The 17,358-nt window shown below is 44.7% G+C and overlaps 1 protein-coding gene across 2 annotated transcripts in view; it reads right to left on the minus strand.

Moving 5' to 3' along the window:
- Positions 1-4,312: 4,312 nt before the first annotated feature.
- The window catches only part of LOC100758446 (CDC42 small effector protein 2), a 77,542-nt gene continuing 64,496 nt past the window's right edge, over positions 4,313-17,358 (minus strand). For both annotated transcript variants that reach the window (XM_027427484.2, XM_027427485.2), the window contains 3 exons: positions 11,586-11,687; positions 7,043-7,158; positions 4,313-6,539 (listed from right to left, as the gene is read on the minus strand). In XM_027427484.2, the coding sequence (XP_027283285.1) occupies positions 7,060-7,158; positions 11,586-11,687 (201 nt within the window). In that variant the 3' untranslated portion in view covers positions 4,313-6,539; positions 7,043-7,059. The remainder of the gene's footprint in view (positions 6,540-7,042; positions 7,159-11,585; positions 11,688-17,358) is intronic.

Genomic DNA, 17,358 nt, shown 5'->3' on the forward strand with positions numbered 1-17,358 from the left:
GCTCTATGTGTGTGTGTGTCTGTCTTTCTGTCTGTATCTCTGTGTCTCTGTCTCTCTTATACTCACACACATACGCATGTTTTGTGTTTGGTTTCTTTTTGGGTTTTTTGAGACAGGGTTTCTATAGATAGCCACTTTGGCTATCCTGGAACTCCCTCTGTAGACTAGGCTGGCCTCAAACTCACAGAGATCTACCTGCCTCTGCCTCTGCCTCCCAAGTGCTGGGATTAAAGGCGTGGGCCACCACACCTGGCTTTTTTTTTTTTTTAACTTAAAAAAAGTGTTTGTTTTATGTGCACTGGTGTTTTGCATGCATATATGTGAGAGGATTTCAGGTCCCCTGGAACTGGAATTACAGGCAGTTGTGAGCTGCCATCTGGGTGCTGGGAATTGATTTCAGGTCCTCTGGAAGAGCAGTCAGTGCTTTTAACCACTGAGCCATCTCTCCAGCCCCTGGGTTCTATCTCTAATGCAGAGCGAAATGAATGAGAACAATATTAAAGTTTTTGTTGGCTCTGTAACATGATGGAATTCCAAGGTTGAATTTGACAAGCTCAGGTAAAGGTCAAAGCCAAGTTTCTATGGATGTTGATCCAGTGCTCACCCACAGTTTCAGCTCTGGTGCCCTTGAGTTTGATGTATGGTTAGAAAAGGGATGCTGGGAGAGGTGGAGAGGTAACAGGAGAGGTGATGGAAGGAGGGGTGCCAAGAAGCAGGTGTATTTGATGTGAGCAACTGCAGGAGAAGAGGCTCAGCTGTCACTGGAGCCACCTACGTTGGTGCCCATAGACTTGGCTCCCCTCACAATGCAGGGACTGTAAGCATTGCTGCAGCTCGGATGAGTAAGGAATTCTGGTAATACCAGGCTGGCCTTGAACTCAGATATCCACCTGCCTCTGCCTCCCAAGTGCTGGGATTAAAAGGTGTGTGCCACCACTGCCCTGCAAATTTTGGATTTTCTAACCAATCTCCACATTTCCATGTCTCAGAGCTGAATCCATTAACGAACACTTCTTTCTGATCCCTTGTTGTTCCTGTAGCTGTGACTTGATTGCTTGCGTAATTGAAGTTCTATTTGACTTTTTATAATGTGCTTATTTCACTTGTCCTCGTGGTTGACCCATGGATTAGCATCTATGGGCCTCAGTGGTAGTTTGAATGAGAATTGCCCCAAAAGGCTTACAGATTTGAATGCTTAGTCTTTAGGCAGTGGCTGTTTTGAGGATGGTGTTATTGGAATAGGTATGGTCTTGTTGGAAGAAGTGGGGGTGGGGGGAGGGTCTTTGAGGTTTCAAAAACCCATGCCAAACCCAGTCCTCCCACCCCCCACCCCTCCGCTTGCTGCCTGCAGATCAGGACATAAAGCTCTCAGCTACTGCTCCAGCTTCACGCCTGTCATGTGTGTCACCATTGCTCCCTGCCACGAGGGTAATGGATTAATAAGCCCGTGAAACTGTAAACCCCCAACTGAATGCTTTATAAGAGTTGCCTTCGTCATGGTGTCTCTTCACAGTAATAGAACACTAAGTCAGCCTCCTTCTTTCTTAACACTGATTTCTCATTGTATGTTCATGCTGTGTTTAATTTACCCCCTCACCCAGTGTGGAACACTGTTACAAGGAATAACACTATGCATACAGGGTGTCTACCTCCTTCCTAGACCACACTAGGATCTTTTAGCTACAAACCAAGTAAGACTGTTGAGTTATATGCTGATTGAATTTAAAATACGGGGAAGGATCAGCTTGGGTTTTTGTTTTAGAGCAGCCTTGAATTGTCGGTTCTCCTGTGTGTTGCCATGTCTGGCTTAGGTTTTGGGGACGGGGGTTTGTTTTTTTTTTTTTTGTTTTTTTTTTTTTAAGATTTGTTTTTAATTAGGTGTGTAAGCAGATACCTGCAGAGGTCAGAGGCGGGCCTGGATCCCATGAGCTGCTCCATGTGAGTGCTGGGTCCTCTGGAAAAGCAGTAAGTGCTCTTGACCACTAAGCCTTCTCCCTACCACACAGCTCCCAAATAAATGCACAGAGACCTTATTCTTACTTTTTTGTTTTGTTTTGCGAGACAGGGTTTCTCTGTAGCTTTGGAGGCTGTCCTGGAACTAGCTCTTGTAGACCAGGCTGGTCTCGAACTCACAGAGATCCGCCTGCCTCTGCCTCCCGAGTGCTGAGATTAATGGCATGCGCCACCAATGCCCAGCTCTTATTCTTATTTATAAATGCCCAGCCTTAGCTTGGCTTATTTCTAGCTAGCTTAATGTAAATTATCCCATCTACCTTTTGCCTCTAGGCTTTTACCTTCTTAATCCACGTCTGGCTGGGTAGCTGGCCCCTTCTTTTCTTGCTCTTCAATCTCTTTTTCTTTTATTTATTCTCGCTGCCTTGCTATTGATCATTCAGCTCTTTATTAGACCAATCAGGTGTTGTATACAGGCAAAGTAACACAGCTTCACAGAGTTAAACATATGCAACATAAAAGAATGCAATTCACCTTGAAATATTCTACAGCAAACCCCTTTCTTTACTTTTAAGGTTTTTGCTGTAGAGATCTTTTACCTCCTTGGGTGCCCCCCCACCCCCGTTTGTTAAAAAAAAAAAAAAAAAATTGAGACAGGGTTTCTCTATGTAGCTTTAGGGCCTGTCCTGGAGCGCCCTCTGTAGACTAGGCTGTCCTGGAACTCACAGTGATCCACCTGCCTCTGCTTCCCAAGTATGGGGGGAGTGTGCCACCGCCGCCCACCCCCAGTTTTTGTTTTGTTTTTTTTTAAGCTATTGTGAGTGGGACTGTTTTTCTTGATATATAGAAGTAATGATCTTTGCTGTTTACAGATGTTTTCACATGTAATCTTGAGATCTTTTAATTATAAGATCTGATCATTTGCCAACAGAGATAATTTGACTTATTTCCTATTCATATTGCTTCATTTCTCTTAATGCTGCCACTCTCTTGACCCTCTGATATAGGGTCTCACTATGTAGAGCAGGATGACCTTGAACTCACAAGAGATCCTCCTGCCTCTTGCCTCCTGGGTACTGGGATTAAAGGTGTGCACCCCCTCCCCAAGCCTTATCATATCCCTCTCCAACATTTATCTAATTTTGATGGTAAATATTTCATTTGGCAATCTTACTCTTTTGTGTGTGTGTGTGTGTAACTACATGCATGAGTGTAGGTGCCAAGGAGGTGAAGAGGCAGCATTGGATCCCCCAGAACTGTAGCGGTAGACAGTTGTGAGCCATCATGTGGGTGCTAGGAACCAAACCTAGGTCTCCCACAAGAGCAGCCAGTGCTCTTTACCACTAAGCATCTCTCCAGCCCTGTGAACCATTCTTACACATCACTTTAGGTCATGTGAAGGACTGGAATTAGATTCTGTCCTGGTTTTCCTTTTTAAAAATCAGACTTGTGGGGGGAAGGGTTGACAAAAAATGGTGTGTATGTGGAGGTCAGAGGACAACTTGCAGAAATTCACTCTCCTATCTGGATCCCCAGGCTCACACTCAGGACATCAGCTTTACCCACTGAGCCATCTTGTCACTGAAAAGAGCTTCATTTGAAGTCAACTTTCTTCCAGTGTCTTTGGACATAGAAGTTATCAAAACTTGTTGACAAATATTTCTTTAAAAATCTGACTTTTCTATTTATACAATTCCAAGTGGCAGCTCTAAACCCAGCTTGGCTCCTGCTGGGCTCTCGTGAGTGGAGTGGGCCTGTCCTCCATATCACTGGGCACTTAGCCAGCCTGCTACTTGCTACCCACCAGATTCATACCCACCGAAGCCATGAAGTCAAGTGTCCCACAGGGAGTCATCAGCCGAATGTGACTCCATTCCAACAGGGTGTCCAGGCCAAGGTGGCAATGGAACTCCATGAGTCCAGGTAACAGTTGTTTTCTGACTTGTTCTGGCTGACGATAAGCAACTTGCTATCACTCAGAGGCAGGAGAATTAGTTGGCCTAGGAGTTTGAAGCAACCTGGTCTACACAGTAAGTTTAAGCCCAGCAAAAACTACATAGTGAGACCTGTCTTAAAAAGATTAGGGGGGAGGAAGGGAGGATGGATTACAATGACAAACTTTGTACTCTCTTTGGAACAGTCTTGCAAGCTCACATGAGGCATGAACACACAATCCTCTCAAGCTACAGGAATGTACCACCTCGCCCAGCTTACATTTGTCATTATTCAACAAGACATAAGCCCTTTGAGTTGTCTGTACCCTGGGTTGTCACTGCAGAGGCAGTCACGCTAGAAAGTTCTCTCTATAAGCTCTGGTGAATAAAATTTCACTAAAAGAAGGAAAAATCCAAACCAGGACTAAAAGAAAACATTTATTGAATCAAAATCAATACTTTCTTTTTAATATCTACAAGCCAACAGTGAGCTCACTTTATTCAAGAATGAACACAATGTACAAAAAAAGTATGCTTATATTATAAAAATACGTCCATCTTCTCTTGCGGTGCCGAGCAGAAGTCACTGAACAGATAGATCAAGGCAAGCCGCTCTATACCAACAGCTCTATTTAACCACAGGGAAGCTAATGGACAAACCTCCCAGGCCCACTGGAGAAGTTGCGCCCAGCACATTGTTGCTACCAGAATTCACATGGTGCAACCTGCTGTGTCTCTTGCTTACTAGTTGTTACCGTGTATTTTCAGAAAAGTATTAACAATATAATAAATTCTGGGTACAAAATCCTATTAGCTCCAATTTAAAAATGAGATGTGTTACTATGAGGGAACAAACGAGTTCCCAAGGTTTACAATCCCATGTAGGGAGGTGGGAAGTTTGCCTCCCTGCATCCTTGCCAGCATCCTTAAGCCTCCAAAAAAACCATCATGTACAAGGTTAGTTACTGTGTACATTTTCTTGACTTTACTGGAACCTTCCAGGGCACCAAGCGGGTGCACTGTGTACAGTGTCTCACTGTGCTGAGAAGAGGTCCGACTGAGGCAGCTGCAGGACCATCACAGGCTCCAGGAGCCTTAGGCTTATTAATGACTGGCCTTGGAGCAGCAGAGTGATGGGGGAGGGGACAATGGCTCCCTGTGCTGTGTCCCATCCATCAGTGCTGAAGATGCCAAGAAATCCCTGTCTGTCATACAGAAAGAGTTTGCACACAGCTGGGCCCTAGTAGGAACCTCACCCCGGCTAGCAGAATGACAAACTCATGAGTGCAGTGTTCACATGGTGAATTAAAGACAGTGAATTAAATGTTTCTCAACAGATTCTCTCGGTGCTTGGGACTGACACCTATGAATGATAAGAATTGCAAAATTGAAGGACCAGGTCATCCAGTGTTCCACCCTACTGGTAAATTAAGTCCAGAGGAAATATAGGAAAATCTTTAAGCTTTGCCTGCGCTGGCCTACTGGCTCTTCAGTCAGCATTCTCAGGACAGCAGCAGTGTTGGACAGGGACAGACAAAGGCAGAAGGTAGAATGATCACAGTTTCTCTAGACGAGGACCTAACTGCCTTCAGCGCTCACCTTCTGGTCGAATGCTAAGCTTCAAAGGCAGTTAGAGAAGTGTATGGACCACAGGGCCCAGCCACCTACACTCAGAGGGGAAGAGGAACAGAACAGGACCTGAGCAAAGGCCTCTTGCTAACCACAGAAAGTCACTGTGAGGGCTGCTCCCTGTCAGTGCATCAGCCAGGCAGCAGGTTGCTGTTGGAAGCTGCCATGGCCTCCGTAGTAAGTGGAACACTGGAAGGCCAAGGGCTCTGCAAGTCAAATCAAATCTGATACAGAGGCCAGAATTTAAACAGAAAACAGAGAGACAGTACACAAAGAGTGAAGAGCTAACAGGACGACGACGCTGAGAAACAGGATGTGCTTTACCACAACACTCAGATACATAACCATCTGTTCACAATCACAGGTCCTTACTCACAAAATAAATACATTGAACATTTACAGCCACGAGACTGCCTCTGAAATGCAGGCTTTCTGTCACTGCTCTGATCAAACCAAGCCCCAACTTTGATTATCTGCAAAGAGCGTCCTCCAGGACAGCAGCATCCTCAGGCCAGTGTCTGGCCTCCTGTGGGGGCCTCTGGGCAGCACCATGGAGCGTGCAGACATGTGCTCAAGTTCCCAACAGATGAAAAGGACTATTGTGCTTGTGGGTCTCACACACACCTTCAGAATAAACATGATCGATGGCGGTAACTACAGATCTCTGCTCACCTGTAAATCATAAGGCAGAGGGGCTGGAGGCGCAATGAAAAGTTTAAAAATGGAAAATTATAAAACAGCACTAGCAGTCACAAAAAGACCATGCTAAGGTCTGATCTATGTGGGTTAGACATTGAAAATTCAGCTACTTCCAAAGAACTCTGTCAGAGTCCCAGGCATGCACGCCACTGACGGCTAGGTGGGTCGGACTGACGCTGCCTTCCTTGGAGCAGGAACGTCTTGCTGGAGATCACAGGGGTGAACAGGTTGCCGCCACACTTCTTTTTTTATAATTAAAAGACATCCAATCACAAGACAAAAATATTATAGAACTGTGGACAGAGAAAATACAGAAATTCTGACCTACAAAACCAAAAGAAAAAAATTCAAATTATTCCTTTTTAGGGTTTTTGTTTTATACACAGAGTCTCTCTGGCTGTCCTAGAACTCACTATGTAGACAAGGCTGGCCTCAAACTCAGAGAAATCCTCCCACCTCTGCCTCCTAAATGCTGGGATTAAAGGCATGTGCCATATAGCCAAAAATGGAAATTATTTTGACCCTCGTAGGTAAATCCTTCTATTAAGAAGTCTTTTTAGTTTTCATCTGGAAAGCTTACATTGACTTACGTATAAACTACCTCACTGCTCACAGGCAGTGCCCGTTCTTCCACGTAAGAGGACACCTTGTCACAGAACTGTGGGCTGACGCCTCCTCCTACCCAGATACTGCCCACCCCTCAAGGCCTTCCAATGAGGAGACAGCCTGACATTTAAACCTAAATTGAAGCATGAAACCAGGCCACAAAGAAAGGTCATCTGACCTCAAGACACATCGAAGGCTTGCCCCAGCTCTGAGGTACTCACGGGTGATGGGACCAGGGCTACCCTGCTTTTGTGTCCACGAGCTGCATCTGCACACTGGCGGCCATGCCGCCTCCATAGCCTCCCTTGGACTGCATTTGGTTCTGAATGGAGCTGACCTAAAACAGACAGGGACAGACAGAAGCTCAGTAGGATCAGGCGGTGCAGCAGAGTGATCTCCCTGCCGACTTCAGGACATGTGTGCAGGGAAAGCACAAACTCATTTTCATTTATTTATTTTCAGTTTTTCGAGACAGGGTTTCTCTGTGGCTTTGGAGGCTGTCTCAGAACTAGCTCTTGTAGAACAGTCTAGCCTGGAACTCACAGAAAGCCATCTGCCTCTGCCTCCTGAGTGCTCGGATTAAAGGCATGTACCACCACTGCCAGACTCAAACTCATTTTTTTTTTTTAAGGATTTATTTATTATTGTGTACAGTGTTCTGCCTGCATGTATACCTGCAGGTCAGAAGAGGGCACCAGATCTCACTACAGATGATTGTGAGCCACCATGTGGTTGTTAGGAATTGAACTCAGGACCTCTGGAAGAACAGACAGTGCTCTTAACCTCTGGGCCATCTCTCCAGTCCACACATGCATTCTTAAACACCTTAACTTTTCCTGAGTGTAATGCAAACAGTGAGGCCACTATTGAGCAATTTGCTGTTGCTTTTTTCCCCCTGTCTCTGTTGTTTTCCCTCAAGCAAGGCCTCATGTAGCCTAAGCTGGCCTTGAATTTGGGGTCATGCTGCCTCAGCCTCCCAAATATGCCACCTCATTCTGACTGACACACAATCCTAATAGATTGATGAAGTGAAGATGGCTAAGTTTCCAAAGACACACTGTAGGCCATGTTTACTTTTTAATCGTGTCAGACCCTGCACTTCAAGAAGAGCAGAGTCACGCTCCAATGGACTCCCAGTGTTGGAGCAAATGCACACACCATCCTTCAGTTTGCGGTCGGCTTTTCAACAGAACTCCTGTGAATTAGAAACATTTTTGAAGCAGAGGATGAGTCAGGCTACACTGCTGGAAGGAGGAACCCAAACAGGAAGCTTGGAGGTAATGCCCGGTAATGACTCAGCTCTTGAAGGGTCACCTCCCAGAGCTGAGACTTGGGGGAAGGGCAGGGGATGCCTGGATCATGTTCATAAATCTATTTACTGAGTGTTACTGGTACATAAAGGAAGCATAGGCCCTTGTCACTGGTGATCCTAAGTCAATATTTTGTTTAAAGAAAGTGATGAGGCTTGCTTAGGTTACTTCTGGAGAAAGAGGGTTAAATATTTCTAGGGCCCACTCCCATTACTCTGGGACACTGACTTCTGTGAAACATCTCATCCCAACGGCATTGCACACACCACCACTGAACACCATATTCACAATTGATGGATGCTTTAGGGAGGGACACACAACCAGTCTTTAAGCTATTTGGCATGACTTTGTGACCTCAGCCCTGGTCACAGTCTGCAGTGGACACATACACAGTCTCTAGGTGCTCCAGGCCAACCCACTCAACACTTGTGAGCTCATAAAGCCACACAAGTCTAAGAAGAAAAAGCTGTGTTTCCTCAAGCAAAACAAATGATTCTGCAGTGTCAAACTGAAGGGTCAGGATTTCTTTTTCCTTTTTTTTTTTTTTTTTTTTTTGTGTGTGTGTTTCGGGACAGGGTTTCTCTGTGGCTTTGGAGGCTGTCCTGGAACTCACTCTGGACACCAGGCTGGCCTCGAAATCACAGAGATCCATCTGCCTCTGCCTCCCGAGAGTGCTGGGATTAAAGGCGTGCACCACCAACGCCCGGCAGGTCAGGATTTTCTAATAAGCGACCTATTAGTGCTGACCGCACGTGTATAGTGTTTTAAAACTACTACTAAAGGGTCACAGAGCTCCTTCTGGCAAGAAGTTGAAATTAAAAAGTAAGCTTGCAGGTGTGGCAGTCCATACCTGTAAACACAGCACCAACACATCAAAAGTAAGTCAGAGCTGGAGAGACAGTTCAGTGGTTAAAAGCACTGGCTGCTCTTCCAGAGGATCAGGGTTCAATTACCAGCACCCACATGGTGGTTGTATGTATGTGTGTGTACATATGTAAGTCAACAAAGCAGCCTTGGAAAAGCTTAGTATTTAGTGGGACCATCAGTGCTGCAGTGCAGGCCAGGCAGGTACCTTATACAGGGGCCTGTTCCTAACAACAACTGCTCCAGTCTCAGAACACAGATGGGGTAGTAATGTCTCTCTGGATAAATAGCATTTCTATTCATGGTTTTGTTTTATTGTCAGTATTTGGACACAGAAAAACACAATTTCTCTCACAGGCAGGTTTATGTAAGTGGGAACTGTCAGCAAGAACTCAGCATTCTATGGGGGAGCAGCATGCTCGTCCAATAAAATCACTACCAAAAAGGGACATATTGTCCCTACAGAAGTATTATCAGTCCCAGAGAAGACTACAGTGGCTTGGAGGGCAGAACCTGCCACCACCTGATGCTGTCAGCCCAAGAGGCTTCACCCCAGCTAGTCAAGCAACAGACCTCATAAAGTGTGCTTACTAACAGTAAGATGCTAAGCACTGATTTAAAGAAAATTCTCATGTGCACAAACAGAAGTTACAAGCATTACCAAACACCACAAGAGGTAGCTAAGTAATATGCCAGTATCCACCAGCCTGAGGCAGGAGCCCAAGTTCAAGACCAGCTCGGGCCCCATCTTTAGAACATGTCTCAAAAAGATCAAATCTGAAGTGAAGATATTTATTGACAATGTGATAAATGTGCAACACCTGTTCTATAACCAGATTGAATAAGCACACTAACAAGAGAGGGTTCAGAGCCCCCTGCTGTTTTTACCCTGCCATCTAGCAAACAGGACAGCTGTTCCTCTCTGGACACTGACACTCAACAATACAGCCAGTGAAACAAGTCCCTCCACAGACTGAAAACAGGAGTGACAAATGGCTTCCTTGTTTTCTAGTCACCGAGGGGACAAGTGGGTTTGTGTGCCCCAGACACTCATTACCCAGTCTAACCCAGCTCTGTTGGTCCTGGCTGGGGAGATTGAAAGAAAATGTCCCCCAAAAGCTCATAGGGAGAGTACTATTAGGAAGTGTGTCACTAGGGGTGGGCTTTGAGATCTCAGACGCTCAAGCCTGGCCAGTGTTCCTTCTGCTGCCTGCAGATCCAGATGCACAATTCTCATCTCCCTCTCCAGCACCATGTCTGCCTGCATGCCACCATGCTTCCTGCCATGATGGAAGCCACTCTGATTAAATGTTTTCCTTTGCTGTAGTCATGGTGTCTCTTCACAGCAACAGAAACCCTAACTAAGACAACAATTGTCTAATTTTGTTTCTATAACAGTGTCAGTGCAGTGACACCTGGGGTCACTAGGCATCATGTTTCCTCAGGAGCAAAAGGAGAATGGCTCTGGAAGTGCCCTCCTTTGGTATCCTTACATGAACACTACAGAAGAGTCCAGGTGAACGAACAAATGACCCTAAAGTCTACTCTGGCATGTATTAAATCTCTATATAAAATCAGCAGATTCCCCTTCCTCATTTCAGATACTTTATAACCAACTGCTCAATATGGCAAATGTCTGCTGCCCTGCCCAAAAGGGATATGTGCAAATCACAACTATCTGCTTAGCAGGAAAGGGTTAAACACAATAGCCAACATCACCAGCATTGTAACATCTTCCTTCAGGGAAACACTGACATTCTATGAAGCAGACTCAGCAAACATAGATGTGGGGCTAGAGAGACGACGGCTCAGTGGTTAAGAGTGACATCATTCTCCCAGAGGTCCCGAGTTCTGTTCCTAGCACCCAACCACACCAGGAGGCTCACAACCTCCTGTAACTCCAATGCGAGGGTATCACACTCCCTCCTTCTGGCCTCTGCACATGCGTGACACATGCACATAAATATACATGGTAACTAAATCTTAAGAAGAGTATATGAAAAAAAGTTCACTACAAGAGGGTAAATATTAATTAATATCTATTTATTGGGCATAGACATAGACAGTATGTCTATGCAGCCCTGGCTGTCCTGGAATTCACTATGTAGACCAGGCTGGCCTCGAACTCAGAGGTGGTCCTCCTGAGCAGTGGGATTAAACACTGTGCCTGGCTTAAATTCTCATTTCAAAGCTCACCTGCAAGTCCCATGATGGGAACATAAGAATCAATTGTTAACTAACCCATATCAAATCGGAATCCAAGATTTATGTTCACACTGAGGGTTCCTGCATGAAGAAGTCTGACTTCCATATAACCCATCACATTTCCCATAAACATTAAGTCATCTGTATTGTATATAGTAGCATATTTAACACAGTGTCAATATGTACAAATAACTGCTACATGATATTGCTTAGGGAGTGACAACAGGGAAGGTCTGTGCAGACAGTGTGTTTTGTGCCCCCCCCCAACCTGTGACTGGCACAATCTCTTTCAGAACTCACTTGACATGGCGTTATTAAAAGGGATACACATAACAAGTATAAACAAATCATTTTAAAGGTTTGAGTCTGTCAAGAACACACTTACTGAGTTCATCCCACTGAACAGATCTCCGGATCCTACATGAGCTGTGTGCACAAAGTTGGTCGGCTCTCCAATCATACTTCGGTCAATCCGTCGCCGCCTTTTCTAAAATATGAGAAATGATATGTTCAGAAAATGGTCTTATTATTCCAAAATAGTCTGAAAATCCAATTCTCATACTTTTAATTTCTCTCTTTGAAACAATGAAACATTAAATCTAGAAGATGAGCCAGGCGGTGGTGGCGCAGCCTTTAATCCCAGCACTCGGAAGGCAGAGGCAGGTGGATCTCTGTGATTTCGAGACCAGCCTGATCTACAAAAGCTAGTTCCAGGACAGCCTCCAAAGCCACAGAGAAACCCTGTCTCAAAAAACCAAAAAAAAAAAAAAAAAAAAAAAAAATCTAGAAGATGAATAGTCAAGATGACTTAACCAGTAAAAAAGCTTGCCATGCATGTCCCAAACCCATGCACGGTGTCCACAGTGGAAAGGGAACTAACTCCCGTGATGCTGTGGTATATGCAGCCACACAACTAGAGCTTCATCTGAAGGAACATCTGGGTATTTTTAGCACAAAGCACTAAGTAATAAGCTAAGCTAGCTGGTGACGCATACCTGCAACCCCAGCACTGAGGAGGCTGGCAAGGGCTTTGGGTTTGAAGCCAGTCTGAGCTACACTGCAAGACCTTTTCAAAACAAAACTTAAATACTTTTTTTTTTTTTTTTTTTTTAAGACAGGGTCTTGTGTGGCCCAGGTGGGTCTTCAACTCTCGATCATCCTGCCTCTCTCTCCCAGATTTTGAGATTAGAGGCATTCACTGCCATAACTAGTTGAAAAAATAGATGTCTGAAGAAATATTTTGTGACTGAAACATTACACATATAAACATGGAACATTGTACAAACACCATTAATGTGTATGTTTAAGTCAAAAATAACTTATAAGACAAATGTAAAATTACCCTCATCATTTAGGTAACACTATGTGGGATTTGACCACAGTGCTCTTGATTTTAATAAAACTTTCTAGCTCTTGTTAACAAGTTGATTATACTCTGATGTCACTACTTGGGTTGTATCCAACCAACCTCAACACTGGAATGAATCTGTCATTCAGTTGGCCTGCCAGGGAGGGGCAAGCATTAGTAGTGGTCTGTTCGATGCATTGTGACTGACACCCCGTCCAAACTCAACAAGGCTGGGGCTTCCTTCCTAGTTTTTGACAGCTACATTTTAGTTTTGTGACAGAATCTCATCTACGTAGTCAAGGCTTGTCTAGAACTCACTGCTCCCGCCTCAGCCTCCTGATGTCACCACTCCTAGTTGGAGTGCTAGACGGTTTCCCAGTAAGCAGCCAAGCTGAGACCCACCCCGTGTCAGGACTGCCCCTCCCTGATGCTGTTTCACTACTCATCAGATGTGACACTAATAGGGTTACCAGTGTGGCTGGGTCACCATCCTGCCAGCAGCCTGCTCACAGTGGGCTTTCCTTGTGACAGCACACCACTCCAAAGTCTGCAGCAAACCAGACTGCAGGAACTGAACCTCAGGACACGACACTCCAAGTCCACACAACTCCAATGTTGCTGCCACACCAGTGAGTCCTAAAGTCTGGCATGGCAGCTTGTCTGTCAGGATGTGTATAAACATACACAAGTGGAGAGGACACATGTACATGGCAGAAACTGGCTCAAGGTCTTGATTTTTATTGCTGCAGAAGCCTAAAAGTAGATGCATACTTTTCTTTGGAAACATGTGATTCCCCCTTTCAGTGATGGCATGTGCCTTCTCTGAATTGGATAGGTTTTATTCCCAGTAACAGTGTGACAACAGTGATTCTGAACCTTCTTGCTGTTCACAGAGCTCATAGTGTACGAATGCTCACTTGCTCACTCTGTGTGTTCCATCAGCCTGTGCTCATATGAAGGTCAGAGGCTGACATTGTCTTCCCCACTTTTTTTTTTTAAGTTTTTAAAAAATGTTTTTAAAATTTATTCTTTGAGAACTTTTTGTGTGTATGCCCTATATTTTGATCACATTCACTCCCATTAGCACTCCCCCACCACCACTGAACCCATTATCCCCCATAAAGCCCTTCTAGCTCTTACATTTTTAATGACCCACTGAATTTAGAGGTGTTTACATAAACATGGTTGTGGTGGGCTTTCTTTTAGACTTTTTTTTTTTGACAATTTCATATGTACATAAACAGAATTTATAGACACCACCCATTAACTCACTCTATAGCTTAGATGGTTTTTGTTTGTTTGTTTTGAGACAGGATCTCTTTACATAGTATAGCCAGACTGTCCTGAAACTCACTATGTAGACCAGGCTGAACTCAAGCTCAGATATCCACTGGCCTCCTGAGTGTCAGGATTAAAGGCATGCACCAAGTCCAGCCTAACTTTGTTTTTGAAACAAGGTCTTTCACTGGACCTGGAGCTCACTGACTGGCTAAGTTGGCTGATCAGCTTCAAGGGTCTTCTCTATTCTTCCCCCTGGGTTTACAGATATGCATGGCTTTTTATGTGGGTGCTAAGAATCCAAACTTAGATAATGGGGCTGGAGAGATGGCTCAGCAGATAAAAACACTCACTGCTCTTGCAGAGGACCTGGGTTCTATTCCCAGCACCCACAAGACAGCTCATACCTGTCTGCAATTAAAGTTTGAGGGGCTCCAACACCCTCTTCTGGCCTCTTCAGGAACTTGTACACATGCAAGGTGCAAGTTACACATGCAGACAAAAACTCCCACACACATAAAACAAACCTCCAAACCTAAGGTGCTCCTCTGCACAGCAAGCACTCTGGTCTGAGTCAGTGGAGGCCACTTGACTTACCAGCTACAATTCCAGACCAGAGATTTTTTTTTCCCCAGTAGCAGCAACAGTAAGAATAATAATTATTACTATTATTGGGAGAGGCCTGTGCCAGAGGACAACTGTGGAGTCTGTTCTCTGCTTCCACTCTGTATGGGTCCTGGGGACTGAACCCAGGTCACTGGGCCTGTATGGCAAGTACCATGACCCACTAAGCCATCTTTCTCCCTGGTCCTTATGATGGCTTTTCAAGAGCTCACTCTTAGATGTCATGACAAGTGTTTAAGCTTCTGTGAACACTTGCAGTGTTAGCCTCTAACACGGTGGGTCCACACCATCACCTGTATCTTTTTCTGTATTATTTGAGACAGGACTCACTGTGTAGTCCTGGCTATCCTGGAACTCCCTATGTAGATCAGGGAAGAGATTAAACAGAGCCTCAAACTCAAGACATCCTCCTGCCTCTGCCTCTCAAATGCTGGGATTTAAATGTATCACCACACCCAGATCAATTGAGCTTTATTTCTCTAAATTTAACCTCTAGGCCTATAATAAGAGTCTCCTTACTCAAGATTTAGATTTAAAAGGTATCAGAAAACCAAGAGAAGGGCCAGACCCTCTGCCTATGCTTGGCTCACCACATTCATCTTAGTTCCCTCCCCTCTGTTCCTGTTTGGGTCAATAAAGCATAATTCTGTAAAAAGAACCTTAAGAACCAAAGCAAAAAAAGCTAACCATTTAATTTGCCTTCACAAGCTGTTCATTCTAGTTCACCCACCTACAATACTCCAAATCATGGTCAATTTCCCAGCATTTTCAGTAAAACAAATTACTAGTTTCTGGCCTAGTCATACCAATGAAGGCAGTGACACAGGTTTCGAGGTTCTTGGCAAACACCATCATAAGGAGAAGAGGACAGCAGTTGTATCCCCTGGTGCAGTAGACCTGTAGGACTGGGGCCATCTCCCAAGGTTTCACAGGAACCACACTTATAGGAGCAACTGCCTCTGCTGTTAGGGCGGCCAGCCAGCCAGATACCTGGCATACATACTCCAGGCATCCCTAGGTTCTACTATGCTGTCCCTGAAGACCCTCCCCATGCCTACCAATAACTTGCGGTGCTTGGGAGGGATTACACATGGCCCACATCCCCACACCAAGTGACTCGGGGGCTGGGGAAGAACAGCCACCATAGTATTACCCTCCAGCACATTCAAGTCCTAGGGGAGGATGTGCAAACACATTCCAAAGGGCCACTCTCACACAAAAAAAGCAAAGGTGGGAAGCTCCCAATACACTTTTTTCACAGACGTACATAGCTGTCCACAGAGAATCCTAAAACGTGATGGTGGAGGGGGAGATGGGAAAGGAAGAGAGTGGGAACAAGCACACTAGCCCACACTCAACAGTGAGCACAGCCCATCCTTTTAAAAGTCCCTTCTCTGTCCCTTCTCCTTGTAGTCACTGATCTACTGTCATCACGTGTCTGTCGGGGTTTTCCTGTAGTTCATGTAAAAGGACTCCTACAGTGTGTGTTTTCCTTCACTCAGTGCAGTAATTTTGGGAGTGGTGACTGTTATAGCATATGCCAATGGTTACTCCTTTTTAATCACAGAACTCTGCAACAAACCAAATTAAATCTGAATTCCTTACTATATCACATCTCAATCAACTGATTTCCCCCATTGTCCCATAAACACACTTTAAAGAGTGTGTTTGCAGAGTGAATGAAGAAATACGTTTTTATAGTTGCACAGAGCTCATGAAGGCGAGCTCACAAGGTGGTTTACTGTGTTTACTCCAAATTACTCCATTACTGACGCATTATGATGCAGAAATCCCATGGAAAGAGACATTTGCCTAATCACCTTACTGTAGCTCAACAGTTCACGTCTGTGCCTCTAACCTCTGACCTTAAACAGAATGAAAAGCATTTTAAGTATGGCAGGGATTATTTGGGTGGCTGGCAGCTCATGAAGGGCTCTGTAAGAGCCAAGTGTTCCAGGAAACACAGTGACTCTCTACTCAACGTCCACAAGGTGGGGCTGAGAACTCCCTCTCAAGCTTCCTGTTTGCTTTGCTAAGGCCCAGCTCTGGAATTCCCCTGGCTGTTGACAATTACATCCGTGTTTGTCCTGAATTTTTAATACCGTGCACTTGAAAAGTGTGCTGTTACTTTAAAAAAAAAAAAAAGTTCACTTTATGCCTGAAAAGTACTGTGTGTTTAGAGGTCAGTGGGTGTCCTTCTGTGTAGCCCTGGCTGGCCTGGAATTTGCAATCCTCCTAACTCAGGCTCTTCAGTCCACCTGGCTTTGTAGTTGTGACATTTATACTGGCCCTGGATGCTGTCAGCCCCACCCTCCCTCACATCTCTAGAGTCTTAGAGCACAGAAAATCTTTCCAATTGTTAGGTTTTCCTTGTAGAAGGTGAGCATGATATAATCTCTCCTCTCTTAACAGAAACATCTTTCTTCTTAACTGAAAATTCTGTCCTCTTTCTTGTGAAGAAAGCTAGGCGGAATTTGCCGTGTCTATTTTATTTAGTAACTAATTACTAACTGAACAAACCAGGCTGGCCTGGAACCTGTGGGGCCTCTTCCTACTCCCACCTTACACTGGGAGCGGGAGAATGTTCCGACTATGTGTTAGTATTACAGACGAAAAGACTCATTAAAAATGTCTTCTAAAATTATGGGTGTTTGTGTAAGCATGTATTTATAAATGTGTGTACACAGGTACCCAGAGGACAGAAAAGGATGTGAGATTTCTTAGAACTGAATTACAGGTCAGTCATCGTGAGCCGCCCAACTTGGGTGGTAGGTACTGAACTCAGGTCCTCTGGAAGAACAGCCAAATCACTGTATCATTAATTCTGAATAATTAAACTCTAACACTCCTGAGTTATAGAAAATGTGTGTGATAATCATTTCATTCTAAACTTTATCAGCCTGTTACT

Source organism: Cricetulus griseus, chromosome 7 (genome assembly GCF_003668045.3).
Source record: "Cricetulus griseus strain 17A/GY chromosome 7, alternate assembly CriGri-PICRH-1.0, whole genome shotgun sequence".
Lineage (NCBI taxonomy): Eukaryota > Metazoa > Chordata > Mammalia > Rodentia > Cricetidae > Cricetulus > Cricetulus griseus.